The 22,929-nt window shown below is 41.7% G+C and overlaps 1 protein-coding gene across 1 annotated transcript in view; it reads right to left on the reverse strand.

The window, feature by feature from the left end:
- Positions 1–22,929, reverse strand: part of LOC124137213 (zinc transporter ZIP11-like) — a 69,029-nt gene that overhangs the window by 27,623 nt on the left and 18,477 nt on the right. Inside the window, exons 6-8 of the mRNA XM_048392412.1 lie at positions 22,225–22,294; positions 19,851–19,949; positions 18,502–18,660 (exon numbers count right to left, since the gene is read on the reverse strand). Coding sequence (XP_048248369.1) covers positions 18,502–18,660; positions 19,851–19,949; positions 22,225–22,294 — 328 coding nt within the window. The remainder of the gene's footprint in view (positions 1–18,501; positions 18,661–19,850; positions 19,950–22,224; positions 22,295–22,929) is intronic.

Raw genomic sequence — 22,929 nt, forward strand, 5'->3', positions numbered from 1 at the left:
TGCCCACAAACTTTTCCTTCTGATTAAACTAGATGACATCTAAGAATGCTGGACAAATGCATATTGACATAGAAGTCAATTCCAGTCCATGCCATAAGGAAACATGGTTACATTTGACATGTATTGTCATCTTAGAACATTTATATCTTGGTTTTGAAGCTTTGATCATAGTGCAACAAATATGTTTCTGTTAGACTGACTTTTAGTCTCTGAAAAAAGCTATCTATCAATATTCATTTGTTAAATAATTGTCTTTTTTATTATAATAGATTATTACGGAAGCAGTCACGATAATTTCTTCATTTTGTGAAACAAGAAATCTAGAATTGCTAAAGTAATGTAGACTTAACAAGTCATGATTGCTGGTGAGTGTTCATGAATGGTTAGCTATGTTTGCTGGTGTGTGTTCATGCATGTGTAGCTATGATTGCTGGTGTGTGTTCATGCATGTGTAGCTATGATTGCTGGTGAGTGTTCATGCATGTGTAGCTATGATTGCTGGTGTGTGTTCATGCATGTGTAGCTATGATTGCTGGTGTGTGTTCATGCATGTGTAGCTATGATTGCTGGTGAGTGTTCATGCATGTGTAGCTATGATTGCTGGTGTGTGTTCATGCATGTGTAGCTATGATTGCTGGTGAGTGTTCATGCATGTGTAGCTATGATTGATGGCGAGTGTTCATGCATGTGTAGCTATGATTGATGGTGAGTGTTCATGCATGTGTAGCTATGTTTGCTGGTGAGTGTTCATGCATGTGTAGCTATGATTGCTGGTGAGTGTTCATGCATGTGTAGCTATGTTTGCTGGTGAGTGTTCATGCATGTGTAGCTATGATTGCTGGTGTGTTCATGCATGTGTAGCTATGATTGATGGTGTGTTCATGAATTGTAGCTATGATTGATGTTGTGGGTTCATGCATGTGTAGCTAACATTGCTGGTGAGTGTTCATGAATGTGTAGCTATGATTGCTGGTGTGGGTTCATACATGTATAGCTATGATTGCTGGTGAGTGTTCATGAATGTGTAGCTATGATTGCTGGTGAGTGTTCATGAATGTGTAGCTATGATTGCTGGTGAGTGTTCATGAATGTGTAGCTATGATTGCTGGTGAGTGTTCATGAATGTGTAGCTATGATTGCTGGTGAGTGTTCATGAATGTGTAGCTATGATTGCTGGTGAGTGTTCACGAATGTGTAGCTATGATTGCTGGTGTGGGTTATGCATGTGTAGCTATGATTGCTGGTGAGTGTTCATGAATGTGTAGCTATGATTGCTGGTGAGTGTTCATGAATGTGTAGCTATGATTGCTGGTGTGGGTTCATGCATGTGTAGCTATGATTGCTGGTGTGGGTTCATGCATGTGTAACTGCAAATGGGACAAGCATGAGGAGGCAAATGTTTTCAGTCATGATGTGCAAAGGAAATAAAGTTCATAATTGCAAAAATAAGACCCAACAATCTTTGTAAAGAATGAAAGATTTCTTATGTCATGATTTTGCAGCAAATGTTCATCAGCAACATTTATACAACACATATTTATCTGTCAGTGGAGTTTATATCCCTTTGTGTAAACACTCCTATTTGTGAACTGATTCTCAGTGGTACCAGAGGAACATTTCTGTTCTGAAGATGTGCATTATACAGTCCTATTTAGTAAAAAAACATTCCAGAAATGTGCTTTTCAAAAGATGAACATCAATTCTGTTGTTAACTCGAAAATTTACACAAAACAAAGAATAATAAAACACTGCTCCACTTTTTCCGTTCCATGATACACAAAACTGATTCAATAATAAGTCAGGTGTATATTTAAATAGAATCAAATATCAGATTATCCCTATCAAAAATTGAGTAGTGTATTAAATATTACATCATGTTATATACCTTGTTCTCTAACATCTCCTCATTCTAAACACAAGCCAGCTTAAGACATCAGTAATACATCAGCTAGCAGTGGTTCAAACTGTCCGTCCAAACATAGATAATATACTACTCAACTTTTGATAGGGATTTTAAAAATCTTTCCATGATACACAAAACTGATTCTCATAATATGTCGTCTATATTACGATAGATTGACACATCTGATTCTCATAATATGCCGTCTATATTACGATAGATTGACACATCTGATTCTCATAATATGCCGTCTATATTACGATAGATTGACACATCTGATTCTCATAATATGCCGTCTATATTACGATAGATTGACACATCTGATTCTCATAATATGCCGTCTATATTACGATAGATTGACACATCTGATTATCCCTATCAAAAGTTGAATAGTATATTCCAGTCTGGGACTTAGCATTAACTTTGATATGTATCGATAACAACATCAACTGAAAATGATGCCAACAAAAAAGTTGGGAGCTCAAATATGTCGAACACAGACGGATATTCCATCTCTCATGCTTGACTTGACTTGCTACAAGACTCTACTGAATGAGGTGAGGTGAGGTGAGGTGAAATTGGGTTTAATGTCGCGTCCAAGATTATTGCACTTATATAGTGACGTGCATGCACGTGTATGTGTGGCTGCTTGTACTAGCCCGGACTGATGCCGATTTATAGTGCTAGCTCACTGAGATAACATGCCGCAAGTTTAACATGAATACCCCACTCAGACACAGTATACAGACTCCGAGCTGACCAGTCCATGTTTTAACCCCTTAATGCTGTGGGCCAGACATGGTAACAACAAGTACAATCTTTTAACATCTTTTTGTATGACGCGGCTGGGGATCGAACCCCGGACCTTCTGCTCTCCGGGCGGATGCTCTACCACAACACCACGGAGGCGGTCTCTAATGAATGATAAGTCTATGGATGTATAGTAGTACTATCTTTATAATAGGCAAGTCAAGACAAGCGGACAGTAAGGACACCAGTTATTTAGTGACAACTAATTCTAATTATTCATATAACCTAGGTATTATGATTTAAACTAATAATCATTTCCTTAGAGACTTGTGCAAGTCTACTGCTTTACTAGCCCACTGGCTTGACTGAAGACATCACACCACCCTTCCTGGTACTATGAACCTGATACTAACCTACATCAATCTGCATTCCATCCTGGCATCATGGTTGTTAATGGCTGTCCATTATGAACATGGCAAAGGGTCTCTGATCTCGGACATATAAACATTCTTAATGTATTTATGAATTTCTCCTTAGGCATATAAAATGCTCTTTGTTGCTATCCACTACTTGCACTCAAGACCCATCAGTGGAAGGGGTATTGGTATATGTAACCTTTAAACCACTGTAATAGTACAGCTACATCGTGACTGTTTGTAACATAAGCTTGTCTGGGCCACAGTAAGACCAGTGGTTATAGGGATGGGTTGGGTTGGGTTGGGTTGGGTTGGGTTGGGTTGGGTTGGGTTGGGTTGGGTTGGGTTGGGTTGGGTTGGGTTGGGTTGGGTTGGGTTGGGTTGGGTTGGGTTGGGTTGGGTTGGAGTGAGTGAGTGAGTGAGTGAGTGAGTGAGTGAGTGAGTGAGTGAGTGAGTGAGTGAGTGAGTGAGTGAGTGAGTGAGTGAGTGAGTGAGTGAGTGAGTGAGTGAGTGAGTGAGTGAGTGAGTGAGTGAGTGAGTGAGTGAGTGAGTGAGTGAGTGAGTGAGTGAGTGAGTGAGTGAGTGAGTGAGTGAGTGAGTGAGTGAGTGAGTGAGTGAGTGAGTGAGTGAGTGAGTGAGTGAGTGAGTGAGTGAGTGAGTGAGTGAGTGAGTGAGTGAGTGAGTGAGTGAGTGAGTGAGTGAGTGAGTGAGTGAGTGAGTGAGTGAGTGAGTGAGTGAGTGAGTGAGTGAGTGAGTGAGTGAGTGAGTGAGTGAGTGAGTGAGTGAGTGAGTGAGTGAGTGAGTGAGTGAGTGAGTGAGTGAGTGAGTGAGTGAGTGAGTGAGTGAGTGAGTGAGTGAGTGAGTGAGTGAGTGAGTGAGTGAGTGAGTGAGTGAAAATCATGATCAGACTAAATATGGGATTCAAACCCACCGTTCATGTTGTTTTATACCAGTCACTAGAAACTAGGAACTAATCCTATTTCTCTGTAAGAATGTTCTCCTGAGGTCTGTGTTACCAGCATTTATTAACAGTGTTATCGCCTCAACAACACATAGATAAGAGCCAATGAGTATTGTTGAAAGAGTGACATGATGCAATTCTTTCATAATTGTTTAGTCAGAATATACTATTACCTTTCTACAATTCCACTTGTTCAACTTTCTAAACAAAACAGTGAAAGAAAAATCCCATGATGCAGTGAGAACTCCCATGATGCACCTAGAGACCTACTAACTCCCATGATGCACCTAGAGACCTACTAACTCCCATGATGCACCTAGAGACCTACTAACTCCCATGATGCAGTGAGAACTCCCGTGATGCACAGTGAGATCCCCAAACTCCATGATGCACAGTGAGATCCCCAAACTCCATGATGCACAGTGAGATCTACAAACTCCAGGAGGCACAGTGAGATCCCCAAACCCCATGATGCACAGTGAGATCTACAAACTCCATGATACACAGTGACATCTACAAACCCCATGATACACAGTGAGATCTACAAACTCCATGATACACAGTGACATCTACAAACTCCATGATACACGGTGATATCTACAAACACCATGATACACGGCGACATCTACAAACTCCATGATACACAGTGACATCTACAAACCCCATGATACATAGTGAGATCTACAAACTCCATGATACACGGTGACATCTACAAACCCCATGATACACAGTGAGATCTACAAACTCCATGATACACAGTGACATCTACAAACCCCATGATACACAGTGAGATCTACAAACTCCATGATACACGGTGACATCTACAAACCCCATGATACACAGTGAGATCTACAAACTCCATGATACACGGTGACATCTACAAACCCCATGATACACAGTGAGATCTACTACAGGTGTACAACTGGAAGTGACGATAATGAGCCAGTCAATATGTCTTATTTTTCAGAAGAAACAGAAGAAACATTTGTCCTCCACATGCAAATTGATCCAGTGCCAATTGAGTCTACTTCATCATAGGGGATAAACAACTAAACCACATGCTTTTTAAATATTTCACATATTTTCTCAGCATAGTTTGGCACCTACTGGCATTATTCTAGTAGGAAGTAGGATAAAGCATTCTTTCTCAGATGTGCTTGGTTTGGACACTTTTGTGAGTCGAGGGAGTTGTCCTTTTGTTTGTTTGTTTGTTTGTGTGTTGTTTAACGCCGCACTCAGCAATATTCAAGCTATATGACAGCTGTCTGTAAATAATAGAGTCTGGACCAAACAATCCAATGATTGACATCATCAGCATCGATCCACGCGATTGGGATTGATGACATGCATCAACCGAGTCAGCGAGTCTGACCTCCCGATCCTGTTAGTTGCTTCTTACGACAAGCATAGTCGTCTTTTGTGGCAAGCATGGGTTGCTGAAGACATATTCTACCCCGGATCTTCATGGGTCTGAGGGAGTTGTCCTGTCGTACCTAGACTCGAGAATAGTCTCATTGTAAGGGTTACCGGTACTTTTGTGGAATCACAAGTTTTGACAGTTCATCTTTAGACACATGGAGAGGATAAGATCCCGGTCAAGATGATTGCATTAAAGTAGCAACTAGCATGCACGTTTGTGTGTGTATGTGGCTTCTTGTACTAGCCTGGACAAATGCAGGTTTCATAGTGCTAGCCCACCATGATACCATGCCTCACTTTAACATGGATGCCCCATTCAGACTCAGTATACAGACTGCTAGCTGACCAGTCCTTGTTTTAACCCTTTAATGCTAAGTTTCAGGCAGGGTAACCATTTCTTAATCTTTTGATATGATGCGGCCAGCTGCTCTCCGGGCAGATGCTCTATCCACTATACCTTGACCTTCCTCTCTCTGGGCAGATGCCCTGTCTACCAGACAACAACCTCCCTCTCTTGGCAGATGGTCTATCCACTAGACCACAGCCTTCCCCTCTCTGGGCAGATGCTCTATCTACCAGACAACAACCCTCCTCTCTTGGCAGATGGTCTATCCACTAGACCACAGCCTTCCCCTCTCTGGGCAGATGCTCTATCCACAAGACCACAGCCTTCCTCTCTCTGGGCAGATGCTCTATCTTCCAGACAATGACCTTTCTCTCTCAGGGCAGATGCTCTATCCACTAGACCATGACCTTCCTCTCTCAGGGCAGATGCTCTATCCACAAGACCACAGCCTTCCTCTCTCTGGGCAGATGCTCTATCTACTAGACCACGACCTTCCTCTTGCAGGGCAGATGCTCTATCCACAAGACCATGACCTTCCTCTCTCTGGGCAGATGCTCTATCTACCAGACAACAACCTTCCTCTCTCAGGGCAGATGCTCTATCCACTAGACCACAGCCTTCCTCTCTCTGGGCAGATGCTCTATCTACTAGACCACGACCTTCCTCTTGCAGGGCAGATGCTCTATCCACAAGACCACGACCTTCCTCTCTCTGGGCAGATGCTCTATCTACCAGACAACAACCTCCCTCTCTTGGCAGATGGTCTATCCACTAGACCACAGCCTTCCCCTCTCTGGGCAGATGCTCTATCTACCAGACAACAACCTCCCTCTCTTGGCAGATGGTCTATCCACTAGACCACAGCCTTCCCCTCTCTGGGCAGATGCTCTATCCACAAGACCACAGCCTTCCTCTCTCTGGGCAGATGCTCTATCTTCCAGACAATGACCTTTCTCTCTCAGGGCAGATGCTCTATCCACTAGACCATGACCTTCCTCTCTCAGGGCAGATGCTCTATCCACAAGACCACAGCCTTCCTCTCTCTGGGCAGATGCTCTATCCACTAGACCACGACCTTCCTCTCTCTGGGCAGATGCTCTATCTACTAGACCACGACCTTCCTCTTGCAGGGCAGATGCTCTATCCACAAGACCACGACCTTCCTCTCTCTGGGCAGATGCTCTATCTACCAGACAACAACCTTCCTCTCTCAGGGCAGATGCTCTATCCACTAGACCACAGCCTTCCTCTCTCTGGGCAGATGCTCTATCTACTAGACCACGACCTTCCTCTTGCAGGGCAGATGCTCTATCCACAAGACCAAGACCTTCCTCTCTCTGGGCAGATGCTCTATCTACAAGACAACAACCTTCCCCTCTCTGGGCAGATGCTCTATCCACTAGACCACAGCCTTCCTCTCTCTGGGCAGATGCTCTATCTACCAGACAACAACCTTCCTCTCTCTGGGCAGATGCTCTATCCACTAGACCACCACCTTCCTCTCTCTGGGCAGATGCTCTATCTTCCAGACAACAACCTTCCTCTCTCTGGGCAGATGCTCTATCTACCAGACAACAACCTTCCTCTCTCTGGGCAGATGCTCTATCCACTAGACCACCACCTTCCTCTCTCTGGGCAGATGCTCTATCTTCCAGACAATGACCTTCCTCTCTCTGGGCAGATGCTCTATCTACCAGACAACAACCTTCCTCTCTCTGGGCAGATGCTCTATCCACTAGACCACCACCTTCCTCTCTCTGGGCAGATGCTCTATCTTCCAGACAATAACCTTCCTCTCTCTGGGCAGATGCTCTATCCACTAGACCACCACCTTCCTCTCCCTGGGCAGATGCTCTATCTTCCAGACAATAACCTTCCTCTCTCAGGGCAGATGCTCTATCCACTAGACCACCACCTTCCTCTCTCTGGGCAGATGCTCTATCCACAAGACCACCACCTTCCTCTCTCTGGGCAGATGCTCTATCCTATAGACCACGACCTTCCTCTCTCCGGGCAGATGCTCTATCCTATAGACCACAACCTTCCTCTCTCTGGGCAGATGTCCTATCCACAAGACCACCACCTTCCTCTCTCTGGGCAGATGTCCTATCCACAAGACCACGACCTTCCTCTCTCTGGGCAGATGCTCTATCCACTAGACCACCACCTTCCTCTCTCCGGGCAGATGCTCTATCTTCCAGACAATAACCTTCCTCTCTCTGGGCAGATGCTCTATCCACTAGACCACCACCTTCCTCTCTCTGGGCAGATGCTCTATCTTCCAGACAATAACCTTCCTCTCTCAGGGCAGATGCTCTATCCACAAGACCACCACCTTCCTCTCTCTGGGCAGATGCTCTATCTTCCAGACAATAACCTTCCCCTCTCAGGGCAGATGCTCTATCCACTAGACCACCACCTTCCTCTCTCTGGGCAGATGCTCTATCCACAAGACCACCACCTTCCTCTCTCTGGGCAGATGCTCTATCCACAAGACCACGACCTTCCTCTCTCCGGGCAGATGCTCTATCCTATAGACCACAACCTTCCTCTCTCTGGGCAGATGTCCTATCCACAAGACCACCACCTTCCTCTCTCTGGGCAGATGTCCTATCCACAAGACCATGACCTTCCTCTCTCTGGGCAGATGTCCTATCCTATAGACCACGACCTTCCTCTCTCCGGGCAGATGCTCTATCCTATAGACCACGACCTTCCTCTCTCTGGGCAGATGTCCTATCCACTAGGCCACCACCTTCCTCTCTCTGGGCAGATGTCCTATCCACAAGACCACCACCTTCCTCTCTCTGGGCAGATGTCCTATCCTACAGACCACGACCTTCCTCTCTCCGGGCAGATGCTCTATCCGCTAGACCACAAGCTTTCGCTCTCTTGGCAGATGCTCTATCCACTCGGCCAAGACCTTCTGCTCTCCGGGCACGATATATCAAAAGCAGAGATGTGTATCAAGCTGACACATAAGAGGCGTCACTCATCATACTGTTAGATTTTTAAGTGTATGTTTATCTTACACATCAAATTTTGGCACCCTAAATATTTTTCCAAAATTTGGACTATGAGGAGGTATGTACGTGGCAAAGGGATGAGACCTGAATAGTCTGTAAGGAGCAGGCAATCTGAGTTGTAGGTGAGGTGAAATGGGGTTTAATGTCAGGTCCAAGATTATTGCACTTATACGTGTGTGTGTGTGTGTGTGGCTGCTTGTACTAGTCCGGACTGATGCCCATTTATAGTGCTAGCCCACTGAGATACCATGCCGCAGTTTAACATGAATACCCAACTCAGACACAGTATACTGACTCCGAGCCAACCAGTCCTTGTTTTAACCCTTTAATGGCGAGCACCAGACAGGGTGACAACAAGTACCATCTTTAAACATCTTTTGGTATGACGCGTCCGGGAATCGAACCCCGGACCTTCCGCTCTCCTGACGGATGCTCTACCACTAGACCACGGAGGCGGTCTTCTGATTTGCTGAACTGATTAGTATGGAAATAACGTACACATCCAAACAAAACATGAAAAGTGTTATTGATGTATCCCACCACTCTCAACTGTGTGTGTCCCTAACAACAAACAGGATGTGACCTTTGGAATTTGATATTTGAAGATTTTAACGAGGAAAAAAAACCAAAACATTTTTGCAAGGTGTTTTTAAGAGAAATCACTTACCCTCATAGTTTTAATTAAAAAACATATCTTGCACCCCCACCCCCTAAATATCAAATGGCCCGTCCCTTACCCTCGCTAAATGAAACAATATGATAGCCATGCTGCTACTATCGTGTGAAATTGTTGGGAGATCGGTAACTGTCGCCAAAAACAATGCCAAGTCACTTGTGTGTCAAAAGGTCACCTACACAATAGACTACCCCTGGATAGCTTTAATGTCTTCAATTAAACCCAGCCAGTGGAGGGAAAGTGATCCCCACTATTGTGGTTGGGATCCCCCTTTGACAAATTACTGAGATAGCAAGATAGAAGACAATGCCAGTTGAAGTGACCGAGGTCAGTGAGAAACACTGCCGCTATCTGCTATCACTGAAGCCAATTAGGGAATCATCATCACATGCCTTGTCATACAGTCCCACATGTTCCAACAAGTGCACAATGCACATATGTTGGCAAATATGTACGTAAATAATTAAATAATTAAGTGAGTGTGTGAGTGAGTGAGTGTTGTTTAACGCTGCACTCAGCAATATTCCAGCTCTACTATGGTGGTCTGTAAATAATAGCGTCTGGATCGGACAATCGTGTGATTGACATCATGAGCATCAACCTAGGTGAGGTGAGGTGAAATGGGGTTTAATGTTGCGTCCAAGATTATTGCACTTATATAGCGACGTGCATGCACGTGTGTGTGTATTTGTGTGGCTGCTTGTACTAGTCCGTACTGATGCCGATTTGTAGTGCTAGCTCACTGAGATACCATGCCGCAAGTTTAACATGAATACCCCACTCAGACACAGTATACTGACTCCGAGCCGACCAGTCCTTGTTTTAGCCCCTTAATGCCGAGCGCCAGACAGGGTAACAATAAATAGCATCTTTTAACGTCTTTTGGTATGACATGGTCGGGGATCGAACCCCAGACCTTCCGCTCTCCGGGCGGATGCTCTACCACAGCATCAACCTAGACAATTTGGATACGATGACATGCATCAACCAAGTCAGTGAGCCTGACCACCCAATCCTGTTAGTTGCCTCTTACGACAAGCATAGTCGCCTATAAGGACAAGCATGGGTTGCTGAAGACCTACTCTAACCCGGATTTTCACGGATCCAGTACTTACAAATGACGCAGACATTACATTTGCACTTAGTTTGTGGTGTCCTATTTACTAGTCTTCATCTACAGTTCTAAAACATACAGCTTGCAGTCCATGCACAAAGTGCTGCAAGCAGCGTGATCTGTAAACCTACACCTAGTTTGATAACACAGATGTCACTTCAAGTCAAACCAAACATAAAAATTGCAGAGAGCACTCAACAGCACTGACCTCCATCAAGTACAGACATCTCAGCAGAACACATGCATTATGCACAGGTTGTCTCTTCAGACAAGTTCATTTTGTACCAGTCACTAACTTCCCTTAGCATGTCATTTGTATAGATCAACAAACAGAAATATGTTATCAAGAGTTGATTATTTGTATGGTAACAGTAGAACTACCACCCAATCAGGGAGTAATAGCATTCTCAGGTGCAGCTCTTTTGTACACTGTCTATAACAAATCTTGACATAACAAATTCAAATTAGGAATACCGTATTTGACGTAATAAGCGCCCAAGGTGCTCTCAAAATTAGAAATAGGGGGCTCTTATAAGAATTATAATTCTGGTGATAAAATAAACAGTTGAAAGATCGTAAATTTCGCGGTTTATGTTGACAGCCTGAAATGATACAACAGAAAAGTTTGTGGGTATCATACATGACAGATATATTTTCCAGAATTTAATTGCCCATAATTAAGGGTGCATATAACACACGAGGGCGTATTATACGCGATTAAATAAGTGTACACTGATCAATCGGAAGGGGTGCTAATTGGGATTGTTCACTACAGCCAATATATTAACAAATATCGCCGTGAGCGCTTATTAGAGCAGGGCGCTTATTATGTCAAATATGGTATGACAGATTATACCCTGTAACTAATGTTTTAGTTATTAACAGATGAATTGTATTCACTAAAAACAGGTACATTAAATGAATGAAAATTTTTAGTACTTTGCTTCACATGAGGGACCGATCATTTATTGAAAAAATATTCCATGACCCTCCCTGATAAGCACTTAATGTTTAAGAAATAAATGTGCCCCTTATGGTTTATTCTCCCTGCAGTGTTTTATTGTAAGATAAACCACTCCCACTAGTCGTTTTTTTCTTATATGATATATCAACATTATGTACAGCCTCTTTAAGTATGATAATGAAGTGTACAACCTTAAAAAATTATTTACTCGTATTTTAATAATGATGACTCCCTCAATGGAATCCGATCTCGGCAAATATCAGACAATCTGTTTTATGCACTGGGGGGTATTTCCAGCCTATTCTCACTATCCTCACTTTGATTACCTGTAATTTTTCTCTCATTGACGATTGTCAAATCTCTCCCGCTTTTGGATGCGATTGTTCAGCCACTGCATTGATCTACGTACCCCAGCTGCATCTATAGAGAACAACTCACTAGACGCTCCCCTCTCAAATATAACATCGTCCAATATATGACATCATCAAGTTGCAAGCGCATATTCGAATCTCCAGAAATGACGTCATGATAGAACAATGTTTTATTGTGAAATAAACCATGCTTCGTTCTTCATTGCTCTCTGCAATTTATCGCTTAGCAATCTTATATCTTATTATAAAATGTTAATTTTTTCATGACCCTCCCCAATAATGTACATTGTTCTTTATAACCCTCCCCGAGACACTGTCCCTTTATTGCAGACCCTCCCCGGTTCCCCTCCGACCCATCACGCCCTGTAATACATGACTAGTCCTTACATTACCGTATATGACCGCGTATAAGCCGAATTTTGAGGACCAGAAAAAAGATTCTGTAGAAAGGGGTCGGCTTATCCACGGGATACACTTTCATGATAGTATTTTTCAGATCGTGATCTGTCAGAAACATCGCCTGAATGACGGTCCGATAGATCACAACTTCCCGAAAGTTTGGAAGTTGCCACTACTAGAGCCATTATTGTTATAAATTATCAATAAAGTTATTATTATACACCAATGTTGTCATTATTAAAAAAATGTTATGCATGTTTCTACTTCCGATAATAAGTTTTCAATTGAATGTTCAAAGTTGATCGTTCTTCGTAAACTCCGCGATCTTTACATGTAGATCTAACAATATATGTAATTCCCAGCTATAATATATAATCCCCAGATGAAATCGCCAATAGCTATTACGTACGTTTTGCAAAGTTCATAAATTGATAGTTAACAAGTGTCTACCTTTATTGAAAGAGACAAATAAACAACTGTATCGGCGAGTTATTCCGTTCGCCATTTGCAAAAACATGTGATCAGCTGTTTCCTGTGACGTCACAAACGGTGACCACTGTGATTGCTTCCTGTTGTTTAAAAAGCAACACGATACACAAGGAAATGAGCATTGATAATAACGGGCCGATTGGTATTGTCATGTTGTTTACACAAACATTTTCAAGTTGTGGGTGCTTAGCGATCGTGTTGGGAGTAGGGGCTTAATTAATTAATTGTTGAAAGATTAGTTTAATAAACTGGAGAAGCCTGTGAGTAAGTGATGGTCATTCAATGTGTTCATAGTATGATAGTTTATTTAATTCAATTGGATTAACATACAATAGTGGTGTAAAGGGGGTTATAAAAGTTGGTATATTTTTAATTACTGACATTCTCATCATGAGTTTGAAACGAAAACGCCATGCTTACGATTCTGAATTCAAACTGCGAGTCTTCGCTCTAGCCGATATATTTTCTCACGGGTTCATAATTCTATATACACCGATTCAGAAAATGGCGCTTCGTTGTTGATGGCAACATATAACGATCATTATGAGATTAAAAAAACCCACGAGAAACAGCTTCCCACATTATGAAAGTGGATGACTGGTTTGTTAAATCTTTATTAGAAATAATAATGACTTTTTCAATATAATTACAACGTTTTTCATCTTATATTTTTGAATATCTGTGAGTACCGGCACATGTCTTGCAGTCCGACTTCGCAGTGTTTTTAGCCTTTCAATTCCTGGTTCGGCTTATCTGCGGGTCATGTCATTTTCTTTCGTATTTCAATGGTCAAGTTAACACCTCGGCTTATCTACGGGGTCGGCTTATCCGCGGTCATATACGGTACATCAATTGTTGAAACACCTGACATTTTAGGAAAAGAGGGACTTAATAAATATGTCTCAATTTTGGACAAAGCTTTTTCCCCCAAACTGATTGCCACAGACTTTTTAATCAAAATCCTTGATCAGCCTCTAGTCCACATTGCAAATATTGAAATATGCACAGTCAGCTAAAAATGCCATTATGACAGTAAGTGATAACAGCCAATAACAGCCATGACAACAAACACACAAAAAAAGGAGACTGAAAGATCCCTTATCTTCAACAGGGGCAGTAGTAGACTAACATTTAGTCTCTGAAATCTTATATTACACAATATCCTTCTTGACTCTAAAAATAAAAACAATTCTCTATGCTGATTTCAGAATAGAGCTAGCTTGAGATGGCTACTCTTGCTTTTGTATGCATTTCTAGATTATTATTTTTTCATAAAATAAATATATTCCACGGTCATGGTGCAGGACTAGGGCAGTAGCACAGGAAACATTCAGTGGCCCTACTTGTACAGTAGCTGTTAATGATTCAGGATGTGACTAGCTGGCCTTGTTCAGATACTGGTGGAGTTATTAGCTGACTGACATGTTCATCAGGTTCATGGGGCTGAAATTGATGAGATTTATGACAAATGTCATCTGTCGTGATGATGGACAGCCACATTTTATTGATCCTGGGTAGCATTTTATAACTGTAGGCATAAATCAGGCCATAAATATCATGGGATGGTGGTCACATCTTGTCCACACACCCACGACCCACACAGACATGTGTAGGTAATACAACAAGAGTTATTCCCCTTTAGTCAGCTCTATCACTGCAGCACTTAATGATCAGTTTGAATGTTGACACCCAATTCAAGGGTTTTTATGTAGGTAATAACAAGACAGGATATTAAATTTTTAGATATATATAACACTAGCATATAATAAGAGATGAAATCAGTATGCTATTTAGTGTTTGTTAATTTCATCCCAACCAATGGAAAGATAAAGGCAACTGTTGTTTTAAGCTTTTGCTAGAGGTACTTAATAATGATTACAAGCTAATGTTCATTACTCAAATATTAAATAAAATTAAGAACTGGTAAATGCCAAAAGGCCATCAGATAAAACTAGAATATGGGTGCATTCGGTTTTATGCTGCTTTGAACAATATTCCAGTCATATCACCAAAGGTGGATTCAGGGGGCAGTATTCCAGTCATATCACCAAAGGCGGATTCAGGGGGCAATATTCCAGTCATATCACCAAAGGTGGATTCAGGGGGCAGTATTCCAGACATAACACCCAAGGCGGATTCAGGGGGCAATATTCCAGACATAACACCCAAGGCGGATTCAGGGGGCAATATTCCAGTCATATCACCCAAGGTGGATTCAGGGGGCAATATTCCAGTCATAACACCCAAGGCTGATTCAGGGGGCAATATTCCAGTCATAACTACCAAGGCGGATTCAGGGGGCAATATTCCAGTCATAACACCCAAGGCTGATTCAGGGGGCAATATTCCAGACATAACACCCAAGGCGGATTCAGGGGGCAATATTCCAGTCATATCTCCCAAGGCGGATTCAGGGGGCAATATTCCAGTCATAACACCCAAGGCGGATTCAGGGGGCAATATTCCAGACATAACTCCCAAGGCGGATTCAGGGGGCAATATTCCAGTCATAACACCCAAGGCGGATTCAGGGGGCAATATTCCAGTCATATCACCCGAGGCGGATTCAGGGGGCAATATTCCAGACATAACACCCAAGGCAGATTCAGGGGGCAATATTCCAGTCATATCACCCAAGGCGGATTCAGGGGGCAATATTCCAGACATAACACCCAAGGCGGATTCAGGGGGCAATATTCCAGTCATATCTCCCAAGGCGGATTCAGGGGGCAATATTCCAGTCATAACACCCATAGCGGATTCAGGGGGCAATATTCCAGACATAACTCCCAAGGCGGATTCAGGGGGCAATATTCCAGTCATAACACCCAAGGCGAATTCAGGGGGCAATATTCCAGTCATTACACCCAAGGCGGATTCAGGGGGCAATATTCCAAACATAACACCCAAGGCGGATTCAGGGGGCCATATTCCAGTCATAACACCCAAGGCAAATTCAGGGGGCAATATTCCAGTCATATCACCCGAGGCGGATTCAGGGGGCAATATTCCAGTCATAACACCCAAGGCAGATTCAGGGGGCAATATTCCAGTCATAACACCCAAGGCGGATTCAGGGGGCAATATTCCAGTCATAACACCCAAGGCGGATTCAGGGGGCAATATTCCAGTCATAACACCCAAGGCGGATTCAGGGGGCAATATTCCAAACATAACACCCAAGGCTTATTCAGGGGGCCATATTCCAAACATAACAACCAAGGCGGATTCAGGGGGCGATATTCCAGTCATAACACCCAAGGTGGATTCAGGGGGCAATATTCCAGACATAACACCCAAGGCGGATTCAGGGGGCAATATTCCAGTCATATCACCCAAGGCGGATTCAGAGGGCAATATTCCAGTCATATCACCCAAGGCGGATTCAGGGGGCAATCTTCCAGTCATAACACCCAAGACGGATTCAGGGGGCAATATTCCAGACATAACACCCAAGGCAAATTCAGGGGGCAATATTCCAGTCATAACACCCAAGGCGGATTCAGGGGGCAATATTCCAAACATAACACCCAAGGCGGATTCAGGGGGCAATAGTCCAGTCATAACACCCAAGGCGGATTCAGAAGGGAATATTCCAGTCATATCACCCAAGGCGGATTCAGGGGGCAATATTCCAGTCATATCACCCAAGGCGGATTCAGGGGGCAATATTCCAGTCATATTACCAAAGGTGGATTCAGAACCAGAGAACTAAGACCTGACTTTTATGAGATTGAGATTTTGATAATTGCTGGATCCTTCCTTGTATCATGGCTCGTCAGCTGGATGTGGGAGGAGGGATCAAAGTGATGCAGGTTTTAGAAGTCTACCACTTTGGTGAAACCCATGATCACGGGTATGGTGCTGACAAGACTGATAGTCAGAATGAATCTTGGATTAAAACGGTCAGTCAAAGGACTCTGGCGTGCCCAAGGGATGCAACTCTTCACAGTAAGGGCAGCACCTTCAATAAGTGGGACATCCAGGCCATCAGCTTACAGTCATAGTCCTGAGAACAGCTGAACTAATTAAGATCTCAGTTGTGAACCAGCACTGCTCCAAGGAGGTTGTAACCATGGTAACATGTTCACACTACATTGTGATATAGAATTTGTAAAACGCGTCATCAAATGTTGAGTGGCTAGGCAAATATTTCTTCATTAGATTATGCCAAACAATATTTCCAATTTAGATCTCTAACAACTCATGTTTTCAATATTTCAGTAACTTCCAAGCCACATCTTCAGACATGGAAGTATTTATCACCAAAAAACATATGAGGCATAGTTTCAAAACATAGCTTAGATTGGTTATGTATCATGGTACCTGGTGAACCCAATGGGGAGTGCATCAGGTGTGCATCAGGTGTGCATCAGGTGTGCAGGCACCTTCACAGTCAACCTGTGGCAGTCCCTCTATGTGGTTTTGTTCACTTTGTGACCTAGTGACTAGCAGTGAGTGAGTGAGTATGGTTTTATGCCGCTTTTAGCAATATTCCAGCAATATCATGGCGGGGCACACCAGAAATGGGCTTCACACATTGTATCCATGTCGGGATTCGAACCCGGATTCTTCGGCGTGACGAGCGAATTGTTACCTAGGATGGCATGGTTATGGCACAGGTATACTGAGTAATCTTGGTTTGTTTGTTGTTCAACGCCGCACTCAGCAATATTCCAGCTATATGACAGCGGTCTGTAAATAATCAAGTTTGGACCAGACAATCCAGCGATTAACATCATGAGCATCGAGCCATGCAATTGGGATACGATGACATGCATCAACCAAGTCAGCTTGTCTGACCACCCGATCCCGTTAGTCACCTCTTACGACAATCATAGTCGCCTTTTCCGGCAAGCAAGGGTTGCGGAAGACCTACCCTACCCCATATCTTAAAGGATCATATTGAGTAATCAGACGCTGTCCACATACATAACAAAAGTCAATGGATGTTGGTAGAACTACAGTCCAGAAAACAGATCCAAGGGTGATTGTAAAAGGATTCGGTGTGTGTGCTGCAATTTGATTGGTTGAAAAATGTTGTTGTCCAGCATTTTTCAGGCATTTCACAAATGGATACTTCCTTAATCATTTTTTCCCCCTTATTCCCAAATTTTAAAAACTGGCCTTATGGAGAGAGAGAGAGAGAGAGAGAGAGAGAGAGAGAGAGAGAGAGAGAGAGAGAGAGGAGAGAGAGAGAGGGAGAGAGAGAGAGAGAGAGAGAGAGAGAGAGAGAGAGAGAGAGAAAATGTCAATAAACTTTATATCTTTTCTGATTTGTGGGTTTGATTGAATATCTGATGCCCAGATATTTTACTGAGTAAACTGCCATAGGTTTCAAATGAATATTTAAGAGCATCGCATACTCAATAAAACCCACAAATCTAAAAACACAAAATGTTTACATCCTAAGTGACTGAGTGAGTGAATGTAATGTTATGCTGCAGCAATGTTCCATCTACTCCATGGCAGCCTGTAAATATACATAGTTGTACCAGACAAACCAGTCACTGAAAGCACCAATCGAGCAACGGCGACAACCATGACCTCCCTATTCTCTGTAGTGGGTGCTCACAACAACCAAGATGGCTGGGGACCTATTCTGACCCAGAAACCAAGATGCAAGGGTTTCAAGGAGCTATAAACACTATGTGATGTAGAAGATCTTACCATGTTTGGGCTTCGGGGACGATGTCATCCACAACTACATATATCATAGCACCTGCAGCGAAGGCTAAGGCATAGGGAAGGAGAGGTTCAGCGACGACCACTGCTGCTGCACCAAATAAACCAGCAATTGGTTCCACCATCCCACTCAGCTGACCATACCTGCAGGAATAGATCAGTCTCAGTCTCATCAGTTCAAAACCACTGCCTGCCCCATATAACAGGACAATTTAGTTAGACTTGTAATAAAGGGATGACCATTTGATTTTCTGGTGTAGAGGACTAGGACTGATAAGACACTCAGGTCTAAAAATATAAATTAGAAAAATATTTTGACCAATTCAGTCCCTCCTCCTTTCAGAGAAATGACTAAGACAGTAAAAGGGTAAAACTGCAGGAAATAAGAAACAGTCTGCAACTTTAGCCACAAGCAGTATAGTAAGCAGTCAGGGTGACTTCTGGAAAATAAGGCTCTTAAATTCCAAATTCACAAAGCTTGGTTAATAATATTCCATATGTTCAGATTAAAGTCTTGTGAAAAAGATGCTGAAAGACAAGTTTGGGCTTATCACTGCTGGTAGAGGCTAGACATGCTAAAGCACAGGCTGGAAATATATATACTAGGTACTCATAAGGAATAAAAGAACACCTGATTTTTTCAAATGACTATAGTAAATCTGTCATGGCCAAAGATTAACTAAAGTCATATGAAAAAATTGGTTGTTCTTTAACTTCTTTTGAGTAGTATGTAAATGAAATTTCATTCGGTTGAACAGAGGGAATAAGAATGAAATTGATTTCACTAAAGGTTAAAAAAAATAATAGTCTTGGTTCTCAGGCACCACCCGCATCATCATAAAGCCTGCCGCACATTTTGTTTTTATTTCCAGTGAGTGAGTAAGTGAGTGAGTGAGTGAGTGAGTGAGTGAGTGAGTGAGTGTGAGTGAGTGTGAGTGAGTGAGTGAGTGAGTGAGTGAGTGAGTGAGTGAGTGAGTGAGTGAGTGAGAATGAGTGAATATGGTTTTAAGCCGCTTTAAGCAATATTTCCCCTATTATAGCAGGGAACACAGTGAGTGAGTGAGTGAGTGAGTGAGTGAGTGAGAATGAGTGAATATGGTTTTAAGCCGCTTTAAGCAATATTTCCCCTATTATAGCAGGGAACACAGGAAATGGGCCTCACAAATTGTACCTGTGTCGGGAATCAAACCCGGGTCTTCTGCGTGATGAGCAAACGCATTAACCACAAGGCTACCCGGCTGCCCGTCCAGGCCAAAAAGGCAGTCCACCTCTTTAAGAAGTGTAACACATTATGCTAACTGTACAATAACAACTATGGTTATTTCAATACGTACCAAAAGCTTTTGAACACAGACATCCCCGAGCCTCTGAGTGGAAGACTAACAGCAAGACCCTCAGGGAAGTTTTGTATACCTATTCCAAATGCTAAATTCCTGAAACAGAACATTGGGATCACATCAATGGAATTTTCTCATAACAAAGAAACCATTCAAAACTTATTCTGTCATTACAAGGATTTTTTTCGGTTGCCCAACTATGTTCCAATGGAAGGCAAACTTGAAAAATATATATTTTTTGTAAGTGGAATTTGTTTAAAGTTCCTTTTTTCCTTAATTTTGAGGTATTTTAAGACTTTATTTTGCCCCAGCATTCAATACAATAATCATTCACCGGCGCAGTGGTGACTTAGCATAACACCACTGCCACAGGCTAACTTGCACGTCACATGACCAGACTTTTGTTGGTAAACAAATGTGCTTATTCTGAAATCAGAACTGACAGGCCTCATGCAAGCCTGATGCTGCACCTTCCATATTGTTTTGAATAATGATATAAATATACTACTACGACTACAACAGTCAGGTGCATGACAATATATCTTCACACATCAAAGTGACCATATCGCTAGCTCTCCGTAGGGCTTCAATGACAGCACATGGAGCCGTACAACTAATGTAAACAAAGGATAACTACGCAAATGGAAATAGTTTTAGACATTGTAGGATAATTTCTCAATGGAAGTCAACCATTCTATGACATATGTTTATCTAGATGTGTAGACTCTTCAGATTTAAAACATTTGCAATATCTTGAATGGGATGCACCAGGAATGTTGTTTATTCCAACTGTAAAACGTATACGTGTACCCTATATATATATATATATAAGTTTGCCAAAGAAGAACACTTGTCACTAAGTGGTGTGTTTCTCCAGTCGACTGAGCAAAAGAACATTTATCACCCACTTCATCATGTTCATACAATAGCATCAGGTATAGGTATTTTAGCTTTAAAACATGAAGACTTGTGTGTGTGCTTAGGGAACATATTTTCACGCCGTTATTTTTGGCAATCTGATACGAGGAATTTTGAACCCTTCATATACTTAAACTTCAGGTTGAACTCATCTACTGGTACCATGATATTAAACTTAGCAAAGTGTTATAGGTCATGAGACAAACATTTGGCTCTTAGATGCATATCAACTACACAACTGTTGTGGCCAACATACATATAAAGGGAGATAACTTTTGAAGAAATTTCAGTGCTTCACGTCACAGCACCAGGTTAAATCCTGTCACTGCTCCACTATCATGTGATGTTGTACATGTGCACAAGGTCATTTAATGATTAATATGCCAGGATAGACAGCCTAATCTTTCTCCTTTTCAAGCCTTGCTGTCTCAAGATGGTATGTTGACATAACTGTGTACATAGTGCTGAGATTGCTGGTACCATTCACCAATCGTGAACAAACTTGAGGGATATCTTTTCACGACTATTGCAGATATTCCTCTGTGCTTTTTATGTCTATTAATATTTTTTTAAAATTTCAAGTGGTTTTTTAAAGTGTTTGGCATGAAATAATTCTCACGATCAACAAAATCCATTCACACAAACTGAATATGCACTGGCTATAATCATTGACTGGAGAATCTGGCACCGAGACAAAACCACAGCAAAATTCAAAAGTCTAGACTTGCACAAGTCTCTAAGGCAATAATTATTGGTATAAATCATAATTTCTGGATTATATTAATAAAAAAGAACCAGCTATCCCTATAAGAGACCGGCGCCCAGATAACATTTTGAGATACTACGTATTTACTCACACGATACCACTCTCATTGGGTATTGATAGACTGTTTTGGTTATTCAATAAATTATTATTCCCTTGGGTTCATTCTATTGCATAATTTTAAATCAAAGAGTAGATATTTTCTACAATACTTCTGCATCAAATGCTGTATCAAGTGGCTTCTACTTTGCTCTATTAGTACATGATTGTACAAAAATGTCGTATGTTGCAGAAGATAACAGCGATAAAGGTCTACGTTACACTGAGACATAGCACTTTAAAGTATAGGTGCTGCCTTTGATCAGCAAATATAGATCTATAAATACATATGGGTGTGCAGGTTGGACATGCTACACTGGGTCATTACACACATGTCCTTATACTTGGGTTTTTAACATTTTGTTATGCGTATTAGTATGCATGCAATCCAAAATTAATTTGATTATGGTAATATAGTCTGCATATTTTACACAAATATGTAGCTAATCACATGCTAATCTGGAGCTTTCCATTATGGTGTGCAACCTAATTCCCTCACTCATGCTAATTTGCTGATCTGGTGGGAAATATGTTAACAAGCAACTATGATAAAATAATAATCAGTTTGTTATGCCCCAAACCATATTTTACCTTGCATTTTCAAAAGTAGCTGTTTTTGTCTTCCCTATAGCACCAAAGCCTACACCTACAGCAAGGCCCTCTGAAAGGAAGAGGAAGTTAATACAAGAGAAAACAAAACATGTATTGAAAGTATTAACAGATTACAATGATTGAATGTTCTAACAGATTACAATGATTGAATGTACTAACAGATTACAATGATTGAATGTTCTAACAGATTACAATGATTGAATGTACTAACAGATTACAACGATTGAATGTTCTAACAGATTACAATGATTGAATGTATTAACAGATTACAATGATTGAATGTTATAACAGATCACAATGATTGAAAGTTGTAACAGATAACAATGATTGAATGTACTAACAGATTACAATGATTGAATGTTCTAACAGATTACAATGATTGAATGTACTAACAGATTACAATGATTGGGTGTTGTAACAGATTACAATGATTGAATGTTCTAACAGATTACAATGATTGAATGTACTAACAGATTACAATGATTGAATGTACTAACAGATTACAATGATTGAATGTACTAACAGATTACAATGATTGAATGTTCTAACAGATTACAATGATTGAATGTACTAACAGATTACAATGATTGAATGTACTAACAGATTACAATGATTGAAAGTTGTAACAGATAACAATGATTGAATGTTTTAACAAATTACAATGATTGAATGTTCTAACAAATT

Source organism: Haliotis rufescens, unplaced genomic scaffold (genome assembly GCF_023055435.1).
Source record: "Haliotis rufescens isolate VD_foot unplaced genomic scaffold, xgHalRufe1.0.p SCAF_11, whole genome shotgun sequence".
Lineage (NCBI taxonomy): Eukaryota > Metazoa > Mollusca > Gastropoda > Lepetellida > Haliotidae > Haliotis > Haliotis rufescens.